This window comes from Oncorhynchus mykiss, chromosome 20 (assembly GCF_013265735.2).
Source record: "Oncorhynchus mykiss isolate Arlee chromosome 20, USDA_OmykA_1.1, whole genome shotgun sequence".
Lineage (NCBI taxonomy): Eukaryota > Metazoa > Chordata > Actinopteri > Salmoniformes > Salmonidae > Oncorhynchus > Oncorhynchus mykiss.
The window spans coordinates 7,265,236-7,283,495 of NC_048584.1; the positions used below are offsets into that span (position 1 = coordinate 7,265,236).

At 42.0% G+C, this 18,260-nt stretch overlaps 1 protein-coding gene across 1 annotated transcript; it reads right to left on the reverse strand.

The window, feature by feature from the left end:
- Positions 1-1,107: 1,107 nt before the first annotated feature.
- On the reverse strand, positions 1,108-11,406 carry LOC110498884 (germ cell-specific gene 1-like protein). Its single transcript, XM_036955683.1, has 5 exons — positions 10,882-11,406; positions 9,569-9,616; positions 5,859-6,011; positions 1,981-2,092; positions 1,108-1,784 (listed from the first exon to the last, which is right to left on the reverse strand). Exons 1-5 carry the CDS (start codon positions 11,183-11,185, stop codon positions 1,442-1,444), a joined length of 960 nt encoding a protein of 319 aa, XP_036811578.1. The 5' UTR covers positions 11,186-11,406; the 3' UTR covers positions 1,108-1,441.
- Positions 11,407-18,260: the final 6,854 nt, after the last annotated feature.

The following is an 18,260-nucleotide window of genomic DNA, read 5'->3' on the forward strand; positions in this document are numbered from 1 at the left end:
GGTCCTGTATTTGGCTCCATCCATCTTCCCATCAATTTTAACCATCTTCCCTGTCACTGCTGAAGAAAAGCAGGCCCAAACCATGATGCTGCCACCACCATGTTTGACAGTGGGGATGGTGTGTTCAGGGTGATGAGCTGTGTTGCTTTTACGCCAAACATAACGTTTTGCATTGTTGCCAAAAAGTTCAATTTTGGTTTCATCTGACCAGAGCACCTTCTTCCACATGTTTGGTGTGTCTCCCAGGTGGCTTGTGGCAAACTTTAAACAACACTTTTTATGGATATCTTTAAGAAATGGCTTTCTTCTTGCCACTCTTCCATGAAGGCCAGATTTGTGCAATATACGACTGATTGTTGTCCTATGGACAGAGTCTCCCACCTCAGCTGTAGATCTCTGCAGTTCATCCAGAGTGATCATGGGCCTCTTGGCTGCATCTCTGATCAGTCTTCTCCTTGTATGAGCTGAATGTTTAGAGGGACGGCCAGGTCTTGGTAGATTTGCAGTGGTCTGATACTCCTTCCATTTCAATATTATCGCTTGCACAGTGCTCCTTCGGATGTTTAAAGCTTGGGAAATCTTTTGGTATCCAAATCCGGCTTTAAACTTCTTCACAACAGTATCTCGGACCTGCCTGGTGTGTTCCTTGTTCTTCATGATGCTCTCTGCGCTTTTAACGGACCTCTGAGACTATCACAGTGCAGGTGCATTTATACGGAGACTTGATTATACACAGGTGGATTGTATTTATTACCATTAGTCATTTAGGTCAACATTGGATCATTCAGAGATCCTCACTGAACTTCTGGAGAGTTTGCTGCACTGAAAGTAAAGGGGCTGAATAATTTTGCACGCCCAATTTTTCAGTTTTTGATTTGTTAAAAAAGTTTGAAATATCCAATAAATGTCGTTCCACTTCATGATTGTGTCCCACTTGTTGTTGATTCTTCACATAAAATACAGTTTTATATCTTTATGTTTGAAGCCTGAAATGTGGCAAAAGGTCGCAAAGTTCAAGGGGGCCGAACACTTTCGCAAGGCACTGTATATACATATATATACATACACACACACACACACACATATATATATATATATATATATATATATATATATATATATATATATACACACACATATTTAGATATATTTTTTCCTGAAATCATCCTTTATCCATCTCTCCTCTATCCATTTCTCCTGTCTGCCTTTCCATTTCTACCATTTATTACTGCATCCTCTGCTATCCATTTCTCTCATCCTCAACCCATCTCTACCTCGGCTTGGAACATCAGGGAAAGTTGGAGTTGGATTTCCTCTAACACGAAGTCACAGTTGCTATTTGGTTTGTAAATTGGGTGGCAGTCATTTGTGTGTATGTGTTTTTGTTTGTGTGTATATGCGTACTTGTGCGTGCCTTGATCAGTCTCCTATAGTTCCCTCCTCAGCAGTACTCCTCTCTTTGTGGATCCGGCAGGTCATTCAGGTCCAGAAACACTGAAGCATTGGACAGCTTCCTTCCATTACTGGACAAGTCCAGCAATTCCTCTGCTGTGCAGCCTGAGCTGGGTACTGAGCTGATGTACATGTCCCACACCTGTTCCACATGTCCAACGTGTCCCACCCCAACCCCTGGTCCAGAGTCCAGCTCCAGAAGCTTCTGCTTGATCTTCAGGTTCTTCTCGATGTTTCTGCGCTTGTGTTTGAATTCCAGAATGGTCTTGGTGTAGCGGTTGATGATGGTTACTGAGGAGGCCATGCAAGCTGTGAACGAGCTCCACGCCAGGCTAGAGAGAGAGAGAGAGAGAGAGAATAATAATAATAAGGAGATGAACAGATAAACATTTACACGTCAAAGCCACGCCTTTATTGGCAGGTGTGTAGAAGTGGACTGGTAGAGAGGGAGATTAAATCAAAATCAAAAACTCCAAATTACATTTTTTCAAGTGATTTAAAGACCTGTGCGCGTGTGTGTGTGCTTACATGTATGACCAGCTGTAGTCCCATGTCTGAGGCTTCCAGTCCTCTGGCCCCACACTGACTGTCAGCTGGAAGGCTGTAGTGAACATCATGTGGGCCACCATGCCGAGTAAACCTGGAAAGTCAAGTAAAAAAACAACAACATCTCAATCGCGTACATGCATTTCTTGGGGCAATGTTGTCAATTTTCAAAACAGAGTCCACAAGACACAGAACTCTGTAAATGCGTTTTCAAAATGGAGTTGCCTTCTCAAAACATAAATACATTAATCTAAACTATATTATAATGTAAAAATTGCTAATATATTCATAAACAGAACATGACTGTCTGCAAAAAGATAAACGCAACCATACTTGTCTCTTGAGTCCAAGCAGACAAAACAGAAAGTTCCAGTAGATCAATACATATTCTTTGCAGTCACTAAATCATGATGATCAAAATTGGGAGTACATCTATCCAATGGTGCAGAATTATGGGCAATTACTCTCCTTTCATGCATATTTCACCAAACAATTTAATACAGATCAAATCAAATGTTATTCCTGATAAAAAATAAATACAAAGCACACTGTGTGCAGGATTCGTTCATCTGTATCACCACAATCCAAATTCATGTATTCAATACATTGGCACACAGAAACACAATCCACAATAGAAATAAGGAAAGGTGAATACAAATGGAGGAACATATCTGATATGAATGTACAGTATAGGCCTCAATCCACACCAACGCAAAGCTCTAAAATGGAAGGTCACAACATTGGAGATGACGACTTAGGAGTAACCCAAAGTTACTGCTATTCTCTGAATATCTGCAGTATTAAAAAAATAAACATTTTGACAGTCCACATTGCCTAGATATTTCTCTATATTGTACATGGTATGAACACGATGGGGTGATTTAGAATTGTGTGTAGTAGTATTTACTGATTGCCGGAAATAGTGAAGACAGCTGCACACATTTCTCTTCTGATGAAAACCATGTGTATATATTCAGTGAAAACGGTATTCACTGATGACATTTGTATTTAAAATTTAGCAAAAGATGGTCTAAGACCTGCAAGCAAGGTAAAAAGGCAAGAATATTATCAGAAGTTATGTAAATGTATTTAAGCATTTGATCATTGCTGTTTTGCTATAGATACGTTTGAGCACAGATCCCAAAATATCTTGAACACGATTGGGAAAACTGTAAACTAGTCCAGCGCTGTAGAATAGAGCATTATAAAGAAGTGTATGAAGTTCCATTTTTCACCACAGGGAGACAATGTTGAGCTATAATGGAACCTACCGTAGTCCTTGAGCGCTACAGGGTGTGCAGACATTTCTTCCATCCCAGCACAAACACACCAGATTCAGCTACACTAATCCTCATCCTAAAGTCCTTGATGATGAGTTGATAGTTGAATCATGTGTGTTAGTGCTGGGCTGGAACAAAACCTTACTGCCCCTGTAGCAGCTCTCCTAGACGAGAGTTAGAAACCACTGGATTAGAACACTTGGTTAAGCAGAGAAGAGTTGTGCCAGTGTTTGGGATTGGCAGAATGACCATTTAACTGTCCTGTTGGCTAATTTGGAGTCATGCAATTGTAATTCTGCTCTCTTTCCCTCTCTCTGCCAAAACCTCCAGTCGCTCTGCCAATCATTGTCAATAAACGGTGGCATGTAGCCTAACGGTTAGATAGGCGAGCCAGCAACCAAAGGGTTGGCAGTTTGAATCCTGGGTCCGATGGGAAAAATCTGGCGGGAAATGAGCTGGCAACCACCTCTCTGCCAATCTTTATCTCTTTCTCCCAAGCACAGCTCAGTCACCCAATCAAGAGATCAAGATTCTTTCCACATATCCACCCACTCAGTCAACCCCAATGGCATGGAGAATATAGCCTAAAGCTTTTACTATCCGCGGCACAGGGCTGGAGTGATCCTTCTCCCTGGGATTACCCACTGTCCCTCCATGGGTTTCCAGGGAATGTGCGTCCTGAGGTCTCTCTCTCGGTCACTGTCTCTGTGTCTGGTGTATTAATTCCATGGTTAGAGAACAGAAGATCATAGGTTTGAATCTCACTGACGCTGTGTCACCGTAAAAAAATAAATGTGTTAGCATGATTAAAAAAAGTTTACCCAAAATAAGCTAGCATTGTTTTTAACAGTCATATTAACATTTTCGCTTTTGTTCTCAGATCGTTTAAAACCGGTCAGGAAACGTATGCCTTTTTTTGCACAACCCATGTGAAATAAAAAACATATGTTCTCACAACTTCCAAGGAACCAAATGTGCTAGCTGGGAAGTATTTACATGACTATTGCATACTAGGTCTACTGGCAGAAATCCGTTTAATATCTGATTATTAGTGTGCATTTAAACGTACTCAATGTGTCTTCCGTCAATCACAATCAGAACTTCCTTCAGGCAGCACCTCTACTAGTACACAACTTTATATTTCCTCACTAAAACTAAGCTAGGCATATTTCCCAGAGAGGTGGGTGAACCAAGCTGAACATTTGGAGTAGTTGTTCTCTTCTTGGTAATGGTAAAGTATAAAGTTAATCACCCATTTGGGCTGTTTGTGCTAAGACAATACCTCTCTCTTTCTCTCTCTCCGCACTCTCCCTCCCCCTACATACCCCACTCTCTCTATCTCCTTTCACCCCCCCCCCCTCTCTTCCTCCATACTCCCTCTCTCCCAGTCTAGCCTGTAGGAGCATTAGGTCAATAACCGAAAGGTTGCTGGATCGAATCCCTGAGCTGACAAGGTAAAAATCTGTTGAGCAAGGCAGTTAACCCACTGTTCCCCGGGAGGCGATGATGTCGATTAAGGCAGCCCCCCGCACCTCTCTGATTCAGAGGGGTTGGACTAAATGTGGAAGATGCATTCAATTGTACAACTGACTAGGTATCCCCCTTTCCTTCTCCATACACCCCCATTATAAAAAAGTGTAATAATGGTTTGTCTGGCCTCTAGCATTCTTCTGGAAATCATTACAACAAGATGCTGAGCTAGGTAAACTGTGTAAGCCCCTCTATAAACTATATGAACACATTAAAAACAGGAACAACAGTAAACCCTTTTATTGATTACATTTGTTGTTTGTAAGCAGGACAGGATAACTCCCCTGTGACGAGACTGTTTTTTTTTTGCAAACAATTTAATTGTGTTTTGAAATGTATCTTAAATCCGTGGTTGATTTGAGGTGGCCATTAAAGGGAGACATAAAATAAAGACTTTCCTGCCATTTCATTATTCACTCTTGGTCCTTTTCTGCAAACCAAACGATCGCAAATGACCTGGATGCAAGACTGAGGTTTGGATGACAGATAGGATAGCTAACATCGACTCAGACATTATCGTCTGGTTTCCCGGATCCAGATTAAGCCTACTCCTGGATTGACGAGTGTTTGAGCATAGACCAGGAGCAGGCAAACCAGCGCCATGGTTCCAGAGTCTACTCTAGACCATCACTTATCCAACAGAACACTGAAGTCTTGTGTCTGCAGAAGGCAAGTGCTCCTCTAATAACCAACATCCATCCACTAGGACCAGATCAATACTAATCCAGACAAAACTAGACCAGCTGTCTGAAAAAGACAAATGCTCCTTGGGTGGAAACAGCCTCATAGGAAGAGTAGCCCAGTCTGCAGCCCCATAGATAGCAGTGAGCTGTTTTAGCTGCCTAAAGCTGTCAGTGTGAAGACCGTGTTGATCTGCAGGGTTTCTATCGTCCCAGTCAGGAACAAAAGGTTGAGACGCAAACTAACAAACAAACCATTGTTCTAACCCTAACCGAAAACAGTGGGGAGAGGAGAAAAGGGACCGACTCAATAGCAAGAAGCACGTGCACACGTTCAAACAAAAACAAGGCATGTCAAGTGTGTTGTTACCTGACAGGACAGTGAATATGGCAGCGAAGGCGTTGAGTTTGAGGCCGTCGATGACGTTTCCTAAGTGACACGCCTCTATGGACATGAGGATGCCTCCGGTGGCCAGGAGGAGAATATACAGACATTCTGACACGATACACAGCCACAGCACTCCTACAGGGAGGGGGGGGAGGGGGAGAGAGAGAGAGAGAGAGAGAGAGAGAGAAGGGAGGGGTTGGGAGTGGGGGAGAGGGGGATTGCAAGAGGGTGGGGGGGTTAGGTGAGGGAGTCGGACAAGTGACCCCTTCACCCATATCATTAACCTTCACTGTCACAGAGAAGATGCATCTGTCTAAGACAGACACACACGCCACACACCATGCTCGCTCACTCACACACTCACGCTCACACACACACTCACACACACACACACACACACACACACACACACACACACACACACACACACACACACACACACACACACACACACACACACACACACTGCCTGGCCTATGGATGGTGGGTGAATGATCCTTGATATGGGCTACTGGGTGGGTGAATGGTCCTTGATATAACCAGGGTAAAACTTGACATTAAGTTGCCCATATTACTATGTAACTACACAGTAGTAACAACATAGTTACAAACGGTAGTTACATAGGTATTACTATGCCCAGCGATACAAGCCTACCAGACGAGCTAAATGCCTTCTATGCTTGCTTCGAGGCAAGCAACACTGAACCATGCATGAGAGCACCAGCTGTTCTGGACGACTGTGTGATCTCGCTCTTCATAGCCGATGTGAGTAAGATCTTTAAACAGGTTAACATTTGTAAGGCTGCGGGGCCAGACAGAATACCAGGACGCATACTCAGAGCATGCGCTGACCAGAGCATTCACTGACAATTTAAAGCTATCCCTGGCCTGGTCTGTAATACCAACTTGTTTCAAGCAGACCACCCTGCCCAAGAACGCCAATCAACGCCATCATCCCAGACACCCTGGACTTACTCCAATTTGCATACTGCCCCAACAAATGCAAAGATGACACAATCTCTATTGCACGCTACACTGCCATCACCCACCTGGACTTAAGGAATACCTATGTAAGAATGCTGTTCATTGACTACAGCTCAGCATTCAACACCATAGTCCCCTCCAAGCTCAAGACCCTGGGACTGAACACCTCCCTCTGCAACTGGATCCTGGACTTCCTGACGGGCTGCCTAGGTGGTAGTATGGCAAAAACACATACGCCACGCTGACCACCAACACGGGTGCCGCTCAGGGGTGTTTGTTTAGTCCCCTCCTGTACTCCCTGTTCCCCCACGACTGCATGGCCATGCATAACTCCAACACCATTATTTAGTTGACGACACAACAGTGGTAGGACTGATCAACGACGACAATGAGGCAACATATAGGGAGAAGTTCATAGCCCTGGCAGTGTGGTGCCAGGTCAACAACCTCTCCCTCAATGTCAGCAAGACAAAGGAGCTGATCGTGGACTACAGGAAACAAATGAACAAAGGAACAGAAGCCTACAATCCCAGTAGGATCACCAGGACAACGCAGTGTTTCTACTCTTCATAAATGCTGTTAGGTTTGCACTTTTCAATGGACACATCCACATCGGTGGGGCTGTAGTGGAGCGGATCTAGAGCTTCAAGTCACTCGTTGTCCACATCACTAAGGAATTAACATGGTCCACACACACTCACACAGTTGTGAAGAGGGCACGACAGCGCCTCTTCCACCCCAGAAGGCTGAAAAGATTTGGAATGGGCCCACTTGGTACGGCAACTGCAAGGCACCCAACAGCAAAGCGCTACAGAGGGTGTTGAGTACGGCCCAGTACATCACTTGGGCAGAGCTCCCTGCCATCCAGGACCTTCTTACCAGGCAGTGTCAGAGAAAGGCCCAAAAAATTGTCAAAGATTCCAGCCACCCAAGCCTTAGACTGTTCTCTCTGCTACTTCACGGCAAGCGGTAACAGTGCACCAAGTATGGAACAAACAGGACCCTGAACAGCTTCCCTCAAGCCATGAGACTGCTATACAAGACTGCTAAATAGGTCATCAAAATGTCTTATCTTTATCTCTGCATTGTTGGAAAAAGATCCGTAAGTGAAAAGGTACCGTAACTTAGCATTTTGTTAATGAAGCATGTGACAAATAAAATTGGATTTGATTGATTTGAGCAATACCTATGTAACTACTATGCTGTTACTATGTTGGTACTACAGTTATATTACTGTGTAGTCATATAGTAATAAGGGGCAACTTATAATAAATAATAAATCCAGGTTATTACTAACCAATTACAGTGTAATTACATAGATTATAACACTGTTAGCTACATTGCTATAAGACCTGTAGAATGTTAAGTGCTGCCAACCACAGTTACAATTTTTCAGTTAAAAGTAGGCCTAGAACTCAGTTAATAATTTAATCTATTCTTCTCTCAGTGAAAGGGCAATCATTTTTACTTGTTCCGACCAAATTCTTCAATGGTATTGGTATTTATTAGGATCCCCATCAGCCACTGCAAAAGCAGCAGCTACTTTTCCTGGGGTCGTCATGGGATTTCAATAATTAATCAAAGGTGTTCATTTAAATTTCACGGCAGGATCAAGATGCATATTAAAAAGATTGAAGGTAGTCTGTGATTTATGCAAATGAGTCTCACATATGTGTCTCTTTCACGTTTCGTTTTTTTGGTTTGTCTAGCTGAGAGTATCCCTTTAGCTATTTCAATAACTGCAATTCCCTAACCAACATATCCTCCATCACAAAAGCCCACAGAAAGGTATGGACTTATTGGATGAAATCAAATCGTGAAACCAACAAGGGCCCTATGGAAGTAAGTCATAATAATGCCCATTTTGGGCACAGAGGCAGTGACATTTGACTCAATTGAGTTCACAATTGGACATGTTTAATCACATCTCTCAGACTGAACAGGTGAATAGAATAGGTGAAGTTACAACTAAACCACAATCAGTTGCGGGTGTCTGTCATTGTCATTCTTTCATTCTGTCAGTGTCACAGGAAGATTTAATTCCAGACAGTGCGTGTGTCTTGTCTTGTCCTGTTAGGAAGCTATTCAACAGTCTTTCGTGTGGCACAGACAGGTTGTATGTTTGTGTGTGTTTGTGTGTAGTGAATTAGTGTGCCAACACGGAGGAGGTGAAAAGAATGAAAGATGGATGTCTGTTTGGCAGAGTGAGATGCTATCTATTCATCCTCTCTCTTTCTATCCATTCTCTCATCCTCTTTGAAGACCTATAGAAGTCCAAACTCTGCTGAATTTGAATGAGTGACCACAGCATGGATAGCACACCAGATAATACTGATCAACTGCTTCTCAGGTGTGTTAACGCTGGGCAGGAACAAAAGACTGCAATCCCAGTAGCTCCCCAGGACAACGCAGTGTTTCTACTCTTCTTAAATGCTGTTAGGTTTGCACTTTTCAATTGACATATCCAAATAAGCCTTAAGGATAACCTACATCTCAGTTGAGCCCTGCGTGTGAACCTACTCCATGATTATTAAGTGACTGGGTTCAATTTTCACCTTTTGAGCTGCACTTGCAATTCCTGTTATAAAAGAGATGACTTGAATCTCGATCAAAATACAACACCAATTTAGCCATTCACAGACGCATAGCAAATTGTGTTAATAACACATCAATTACAATGTAATAACATGTTACTACACAAAACCTACCTCTTTCATGTGAGGGTGTGACATAAATGAAACTTCTGCAGATTTCACCTGAAATAGAATATCCCACACAATCAAAAACAATACAGTCAAACACTCAGTCATCATATTTTGAAGGTGGCTAAACCCCTGCAGTCTTTTGCACCATCCCTGTTGAAACACACCTAATTCTACTACTCTGCAGGACATTTTTCAGGTGTGAAAAGGCCTGCATTCGTAGCAGACCCAGCAGCTCTTCGAGATGAGTGTTGGCCACCCCAGTGACACAAGATTGACACCAAACATATTGAATTTCCGTCCTATTCTCACACTGTCGTGCAGACTATTTTATGGCATATTTACGAGACGGTAAAAATCATCTATCCGTTCTAAAATATGTATATGTTACAACTGTCGATGTGATTTCTCACGCTTGACATTCTTGCTCTCGTTGAAGGTAATTTTTCACTTAGGCTATCCAATATTTTTGAAGGAACGGTTAATTTCAGAGATGGACACTGTGATTCTATCAATAGCTACAAAAACCATTCACATGCAATGCACGCAACTATGTCACTGTATCGGACATCAATTAACCAAGCTGCGATTGTTTCATTAAAAAAAAATACAGGCCTACCCATTGATTCTTGAAAAAAATATAATTTAAACATGGCTCATGAGTTTAGTTCAACTGTCGTACCCCATCAGAACCCAAATTATAAACCGATTTGATTTACTCCGTTTGTAATTTAAATGTAAACAAACATCCTCGAAACATGTTGTTGATTTCATGGATGGTCAGCCCTTGGTCTATGAATTTGAGAGTGGTTAAATTTCCCCAACCCCATCCCTCTGCTATTTAACAAAACATTATTTTTTGAATTTCAGATTTCAACTTTAAAGTAAACAGTCAAATGAAAAACATATTACCTAATACAGCTCACATGACAACCATGGACATTTGATTTATCTTAAAAGACAATAACAAATACATAGGCATAGCCTACACATTTGCATAGTCCATGATTCTGAGAACCCAATTATAACCTTCCATTTAAAAACTAGGCTATTTCCTTCATGTCTATCTATACATGGGTCACATCGCGGCGTGCGAAAAAGTGATATTCTCTTAGCTTCTCTTACCTGGTTCAAGACAACTGGAAACTTGGGGGAAAAAATAGATCCAACTGGAAAAAAAAACATTTTGACCGGTCATCCAACTCGGAATTCCAAGTTGGAAACTCCGTCCGGAAGTGAAGATCACTGACGTTATGATTTGACCTTGTTTTTTCCCCCCCGAGTTTCCAGTTGAAGTGAAAGCACCATCTCTTTCTTACCTGTCATATTGACGTTCTCCTCGCACGAAAACCAGATCCCGGTGTGGAACTTCCTCATAATGTACTTGTCCTCGCCGGACTCCCAGATGTACTGGACCAGTCTGCTGTCGTTGATGTTCGAGCTGTTGAACCTGATACAGAACGACTGTTTCGTGGTGACCGGTCCAGTACAGAAAGGTTTTGCAACTTTCCGTGTCCCCTCGCACCAGTAGCTGGTAGTCAACGCAGACACGGCTAGAATCAGCGCGAGGAAGTTCAAGGTAAGAGCCAGGGATACCCTCCGCTGCCGATCCATCCCTCCCATAATGGCAAACGGGAATGGGAGACGCACCTAACTCCAACGTTCAATACAATATTTGGCGACTTCTCCTCAGATCCTCCTCCAGTTATCCGGTTTACCGATAATATATCAGTGGGCAATTACAGCTGCGCGATACTCCTGCATGTGGAGCCAATCCTCAGATATGCTCTTTTGAGAGTCTGATACTCTCACGTTGTAGCTACCCATCCTCCCCCTCCTTTCTAGTGTATCTCTCCCTGTCTCTCCCCCTCTGTTGAAGGGGGAAGGTTGCCAGCTCCTCCTACCTGTCCGTCTGTATCCTAGTTGAGTCCGTCTGTGCAGTCAACCACACACACACACACACACACACGCACACACACACACACACACACACACACACACACACACACGCACGGACATTCAATGAGTGTAATGTAGTTTACAAAGTTCGATTAGGAAGGCTGGTCTAACTGGCTCTTCACTTTTTATTCATCTAGTGAACGAACACATTTTTAATTTTTTAATTTTTTATTTCACCCTTATTTAGCCAGGTAAGCTAGTTGAGAACAAGTTCTCATTTTCAGTTCTCAAGTTCTCATTTGCAACTGCGACCTGGCCAAGATAAAGCATAGCAGTTCGACACATACAACAAACACTTGTTGTTGATTGTGAAGAATCAACAACAAGTGGGACACAATCATGAAGTGGAACGACATTTATTGGATATTTCAAACTTTTTTAACAAATCAAAAACTGAAAAATTGGGCGTGCAAAATTATTCAGCCCCTTTACTTTCAGTGCAGCAAACTCTCCAGACGTTCAGTGAGGATCTCTGAATGATCCAATGTTGACCTAAATGACTAATGATGATAAATACAATCCACCTGTGTGTAATCAAGTCTCCGTATAAATGCACCTGCACTGTGATAGTCTCAGAGGTCCGTTAAAAGCGCAGAGAGCATCATGAAGAACAAGGAACACACCAGGCAGGTCCGAGATACTGTTGTGAAGAAGTTTAAAGCCGGATTTGGATACAAAAAGATTTCCCAAGCTTTAAACATCCCAAGGAGCACTGTGCAAGCGATAATATTGAAATGCAAATCTACCAAGACCTGGCCGTCCCTCTAAACTTTCAGCTCATACAAGGAGAAGACTGATCAGAGATGCAGCCAAGAGGCCCATGATCACTCTGGATGAACTGCAGAGATCTACAGCTGAGGTGGGAGACTCTGTCCATAGGACAACAATCAGTCGTATATTGCACAAATCTGGCCTTTATGGAAGAGTGGCAAGAAGAAAGCCATTTCTTAAAGATTTCCATAAAAAGTGTTGTTTAAAGTTTGCCACAAGCCACCTGGGAGACACACCAAACATGTGGAAGAAGGTGCTCTGGTCAGATGAAACCAAAATTGAACTTTTTGGCAACAATGCAAAACGTTATGTTTGGCGTAAAAGCAACACAGCTGAACACACCATCCCCACTGTCAAACATGGTGGTGGTTCAAAAATAAACATATCCAGGTGTTAGAATGGCCAAGTCAAAGTCCAGACCTGAATCCAATCGAGAATCTGTGGAAAGAACTGAAAACTGCTGTTCAAATGCTCTCCATCCAACCTCACTGAGCTCGAGCTGTTTTGCAAGGAGGAATGGGAAAAAATGTCAGTCTCTCGATGTGCAAAACTGATAGAGACATAACCCAAGCGACTTACAGCTGTAATGGCAGCAAAAGGTGGCGCTACAAAGTATTAACTTAAGGGGGCTGAATAATTTTGCACGCCCAATTTTTCAGTTTTTGATTTGTTTAAAAAGTTTGAAATATCCAATAAATGTTGTTCCACTTCATGATTGTGTCCCACTTGTTGTTGATTCTTCACAAAAAAATACAGTTTTATATCTTTATGTTTGAAGCCTGAAATGTGGCAAAAGGTCGCAAAGTTCAAGGGGGCCGAATACTTTCGCAAGGCACTGTACCTGCTGGAGCGTGTGCTAAGAGTGGGTGCTGCTATGGTGACCAGTGAGCTGAGATAGGGCGGGGCTTTACCTAGCAGAGACTTGTAGATAACCTGTAGCCAGTGGGTTTGGCGACGAGTATGAAGTGAGGGCCAGCCAATGAGAGCGTATAGGTCGCAGTGGTGGGTAGTATATGGGGCTTTGGGGACAAAACGGATGGCACTGTGATAGACTACATCTCTAAGGAAAATTCCACCATGCTTGCTGATTAACTAGTGCAATAATCACTTTCATTTCTTTCAACCAATGGGCATAAATCTAGGAGAGTCAACCCAAACCTTGTGTCCCACTTGATGTTTTGCAGAAACCAGGGGGGTTCCACACACTCACACTCATACACGCTCACTCACATCAAAACCAGATTCATTACCTCAAATAATGACAGTAATGTGTCCATTTGGCCTCTCTCCCCCGCTCTTTCTCTCTCCATCTTTCCTTCACTCTCTCTCTCCGCTCATTTGTAACCTCTGGTCTGTGACCTACACACTCACTGCCACAAATAACAGAATCCTCCCGCCGGGCGTGTATGTGGAGCCTACCAGTTCCTCTTCATCTCTACAGGTGTTTTGAGATAATTAGGCTCCAGTCAGTCAGTCTATGGATCTGACACATCTTTGATGCTTATTTCCCCAGGAGCCTCACAGCCAGGTTGAATCCAGTGAGTCAGTTAGTTAGTTAACCTCCTACAGCACAGCAGGCATAATCAATGAGAAAGGAAAAATACTATACCCACATCCAACTAGAGGTCGACTGATTAATAGGAATGGCCGTTTAATTAGGTCCGGTTTCAAGTTTTCATAACAATCGGAAATCGGTATTTTTGGGTGCCGATTTTGCCGATTTAAAAAATAAATAAATATATCTGTATTTTTTTACCTTTATTTAACTAGGCAAGTCAGTTAAGAACACATTCTTATTTTCAATGACGGCCTAGGAACGGTGGGTTAACTGTCTTGTTCAGGGGCAGAACGACAGATTTTCACCTTGTCAGCTCGGGGGAACCAATCTTGCAACCTTACAGTTAACTGGTCCAACGCTATAACCACCTGCCCTCGTTGCACTCCACGAGGAGACTGCCTGTTACGCGAATGCAGTAAGCCAAGGTAAGTTGCTAGCTAGCATTAAACTTATCTTATAAAAAACAATCAATCAATCATAATCACTAGTTATAACTACACATGGTTGATGATATTACTAGTTTATCTAGCTTGTCCTGTGTTGTATATAATCGATGCAATGCTGGGGGATGATTTAACAAAAGCACATTTTCAAAAAAAGCACAATCGTTGGACGAATGTACCTAACCATAAACACCAATGCCTTTCTTAAAATCAATACACAGAAGTATATATTTTTAAACCTGCATATTTAGCCAAAATAAATCCAGGTTAGCAGGCAATATTAACCAGGTGAATGCATGCAGAGTCAGGGTATATGCAACAGTTTGGGCAGCCTGGCTCATTGCGAACTAATTTGCCAGAATTTTACGTAATTATGACATAACATTGAAGGTTGTGCAATGTAACAAGAATATTTAGACTTAGGGATGCCACCCGTTAGATAAAATACCGAACGGTTCCGTATTTCACTGAAATAATAAAAGTTTTGTTTTCGAAATGATAGTTTCTGGATTCGACCATATTAATGACCAAAGGCTTGTATTTCTGTGTGTTATGTTATAATTAAGTCTATGATTTGATAGAGCAGTCTGCCTGAGCAATGGTAGGCAGCAGCAGGCTCGTAAGCATTCAATGAAACAGCACTTTCGTGCGTTTTGCCAGCAGCTCTTCGCAAGCACAGCTCTGTTTATGACTTCAAGCTTATCAGCCTAATGGCTGGTGTAACTGATGTGAAAGGGCTTAGCTAGTTAGCGCGCTAATAGCGTTTCAAACGTCACTCGCTCTGAGACTTGGAGTAGTTGTTCCCCTTGCTCTGCATGGGTAACGCTGCTTCGAGTGTGGCTGTTGTCGATGTGTTTCTGGTTTGAGCCCAGGTAGGGGCGAGGAGAGGGAAGGAAGCTATACTGTTACACTGGCAATACAATAGTGCCTATAAGAACATCCAATAGTCAAAGGTATATGAAATACAAATGCTATAGAGAGAAATAGTCCTATAAATACTATATTAGCTACAACCTAAAACCTCTTACCTTGGAATATTGAAGTCTCACGTTAAAAGGAACCACCAATTTTCAGATGTTCTCATGTTCTGAGCAAGGAACTCAAACGTTAGCTTTTTTACATGGCACATATTGCACTTTTACTTCTCCAACACTTTGTTTTTGCATGATTTTAATCAAATTGAACATGTTTCATTATTTATTTGAGGCTAAATAGGTTTTTATTGATGTATTATATTAAGTTAAAATAAGTGTTAATTCAGTATTGTTGTATTTGTCATTATTACAAATAAATAAATAAAAATTGGTTGATTTAATCGATATCGGCTTTTTTGGGTCCTCCAATAATCGGTATCGGCGTCAAAAAAATCATAATCGGTCGACCTCTACATCCAACATCCAACTTGTTCAGGCGCTGGACAGAAAAAACAATGTAAGCGATTGAGGAATGTCTGCAAATTTGAGATTTTAAAAAGCTACTAATATTCCATTCGATACTTCAATAAATACAGAGGACAGGTGATTAGATGGGGCATGTGGGTCAAAACTCGGGCATGTGGGTCAAAACACTCCATTGGAGTCGTAGAGTATGTACGGCTAAGTAGAAACTATTAAATATGTGAACCTGAGTCTGTGGTTGGGCTATGTAGATAAAGAAACCTGTGACTGTCTTCAGGTTCTGTCTTCAGTTTGATCTCCAGTTGCAACCCAAATTATTGGCACCCTTGCTAAAGATGAGCAAAAAAAACGTTATTAAATAAATAATACAAGCACTGAGCTATATTGTGTGCTCCAAAAATGTATACGAATACAATTGCTCAGAGAAAGAGATTTTGTTTAACAAGTCATCTTCTCAAAATGATTGGCACCCCGATGTTCAATACTCCGGCACCCTCCCCTTGCGAGGATAACGGCACTGAGTGTAACAGTATAGCTTCCGTCCCTCTCCTCGCCCCAACCTGGGCTCGAACCAGGGACCCTCTGCACACAACAACTGACCCCCACAAAGCATAATTATCTATCGCTCCACAAAAGCCGCGGCCCTTGCAGAACAAGGGGGACAACTACTTCTCAGATTGAGTGACGTCACTGATTGAAACGCTATTAGCGCACACCCTGCTAACTAGCTAGCTAGCCATTTCACGTCGATTACATGAGCCTATTTCTAAAATGTTTTATGAGATTGGAGAACACATTTGGAGGGATTTAAGACCAGTCCTTCATGCAGAATGTTTCCAGATCCTTGATATCCTTCGTCTGCATCTCTCTTATGAACTGCCCTCTTCAATTCAATGGGGTGCGTGGCCAAAGAGCTCTATTTTCATGTCATCCAACAAATGTTAACCCCTGGAGTTTGCTAAACAGCATTGACACTTGGATTGGAATCAGTGCTATGGTAAGATGACATGAAAATAAAGCTCTTTGGCCACCAGTGTTGGGTTTGGCGTTGAAAGAAGGATGCATATGTAGAAAAGAACCCCACACCTTTGATGTTATGGGGCTATTTTGCTTCCATTGTTCCTGGGCTCTTGTTAATTAAGGTCAATGGCATCATGAACTATACCCAGTACCATGACATTTTAGCCAAAAACCTACTTGACTCTTCCACGACAATAATCCCAAGCACACATCTAAAATCGACAAAGAAATGGTTAATTGACCTCAAAATCAACATTTTGCAATGGCCATCTCAGTCCCCGGACATGAAGCCCATTGAAAACCTATGGTATAAATTGGAAAGAGCAGTCCATAAGCTCAGACCAAGGATTTTGAGGATCTGGAAAGATTTTGTGTGGAGGAATGTTCTAAGATCCCTCCCAATGTGTTCTCCAATCTCATAAAACATTTTAGATAAAGGCTCAGTGCCATTATCCTTGCAAGGGGAGGGTACAAAGGGGGGTGACAGTAGTTTTGACTCCCATCTTTTTGAGATAATGTTTTTCTTCTCAAACAAAATATTTTCTCTGAGCCATTGTATTAATATAAAATTATTTAAGTTCCCAATTTTTTTCGTTGCTCAGTATTTTATTATTTATTTGATATAGTCTTTTTTGCTCATCTTTATCAATCGTGCCAATAATTTGGTCATGAGTCCTAGGGCTGTGGCGGTCATTAATTTTTGTCAGCCAGTGATTGTCAAGAAAATAGCTGCCGGTGTCACGGTAATTGACCGTTAATCAGCTCCTCCAGGATTCTGCGATTCTGTGATCGCATAATTCAATGCAAAATCAACCAATCAGTTCATATTATGCAAGAGCTCACAATGTTGATCAATCCCCGCACTTTTAGCGCATAAAAGAGTCCAATCGAATGCGGGTTTCTAATTTTGACCAATTACTGCACGGTTACCGTGGAAAATGGCCCAATCCAACCACACGTCAACAAAGCTTTTTCCCCCCTGGCCTGTCAGCGTTTTCACGTGCGAAGATGATGGGTGATTGTTGATAGCTGACAGGCAGTACAATGAATATAAATAAATCTCATTTGCCAACTAAAATAATGTGCGAAACAATTTAAAAAAATGTGGAAACAAGAGAAAGTCGACAACAGTCACTTCGAATCAGCAAAGCATATGAGAATGTCAGAACAGTTCCCACAGCAGCTGCAGATCACCATGACTGAAGTGGTAGCAGCGAAGACTGTGGCAAGCTCTGAAAGAATCAAGGTGAGGGGCGTTTTATTCAAACTTTTACTCCGCTAACCTTGGCTTTAGTAGGGTGGTCGGCACTCTGCTCTCCCAAGTCTGTCTATGGAGAACGCTGCTCAAAGCACCGAGTGCAATTTGTCAGCTTTGCCGTTTCAAACTCTATAAAACTTAATACGGCTCACGAAAGCACAATCTTTCTGGATTTTTAAAGATGGTAATACTGTTTTAAAAGTACATATCAACCACAATACACTATTTTTAAGTTTTAAGTTTTTTTTAAAATCTCCCTTACGACCCTTTCAGAAAAAAATTACAATCAAGT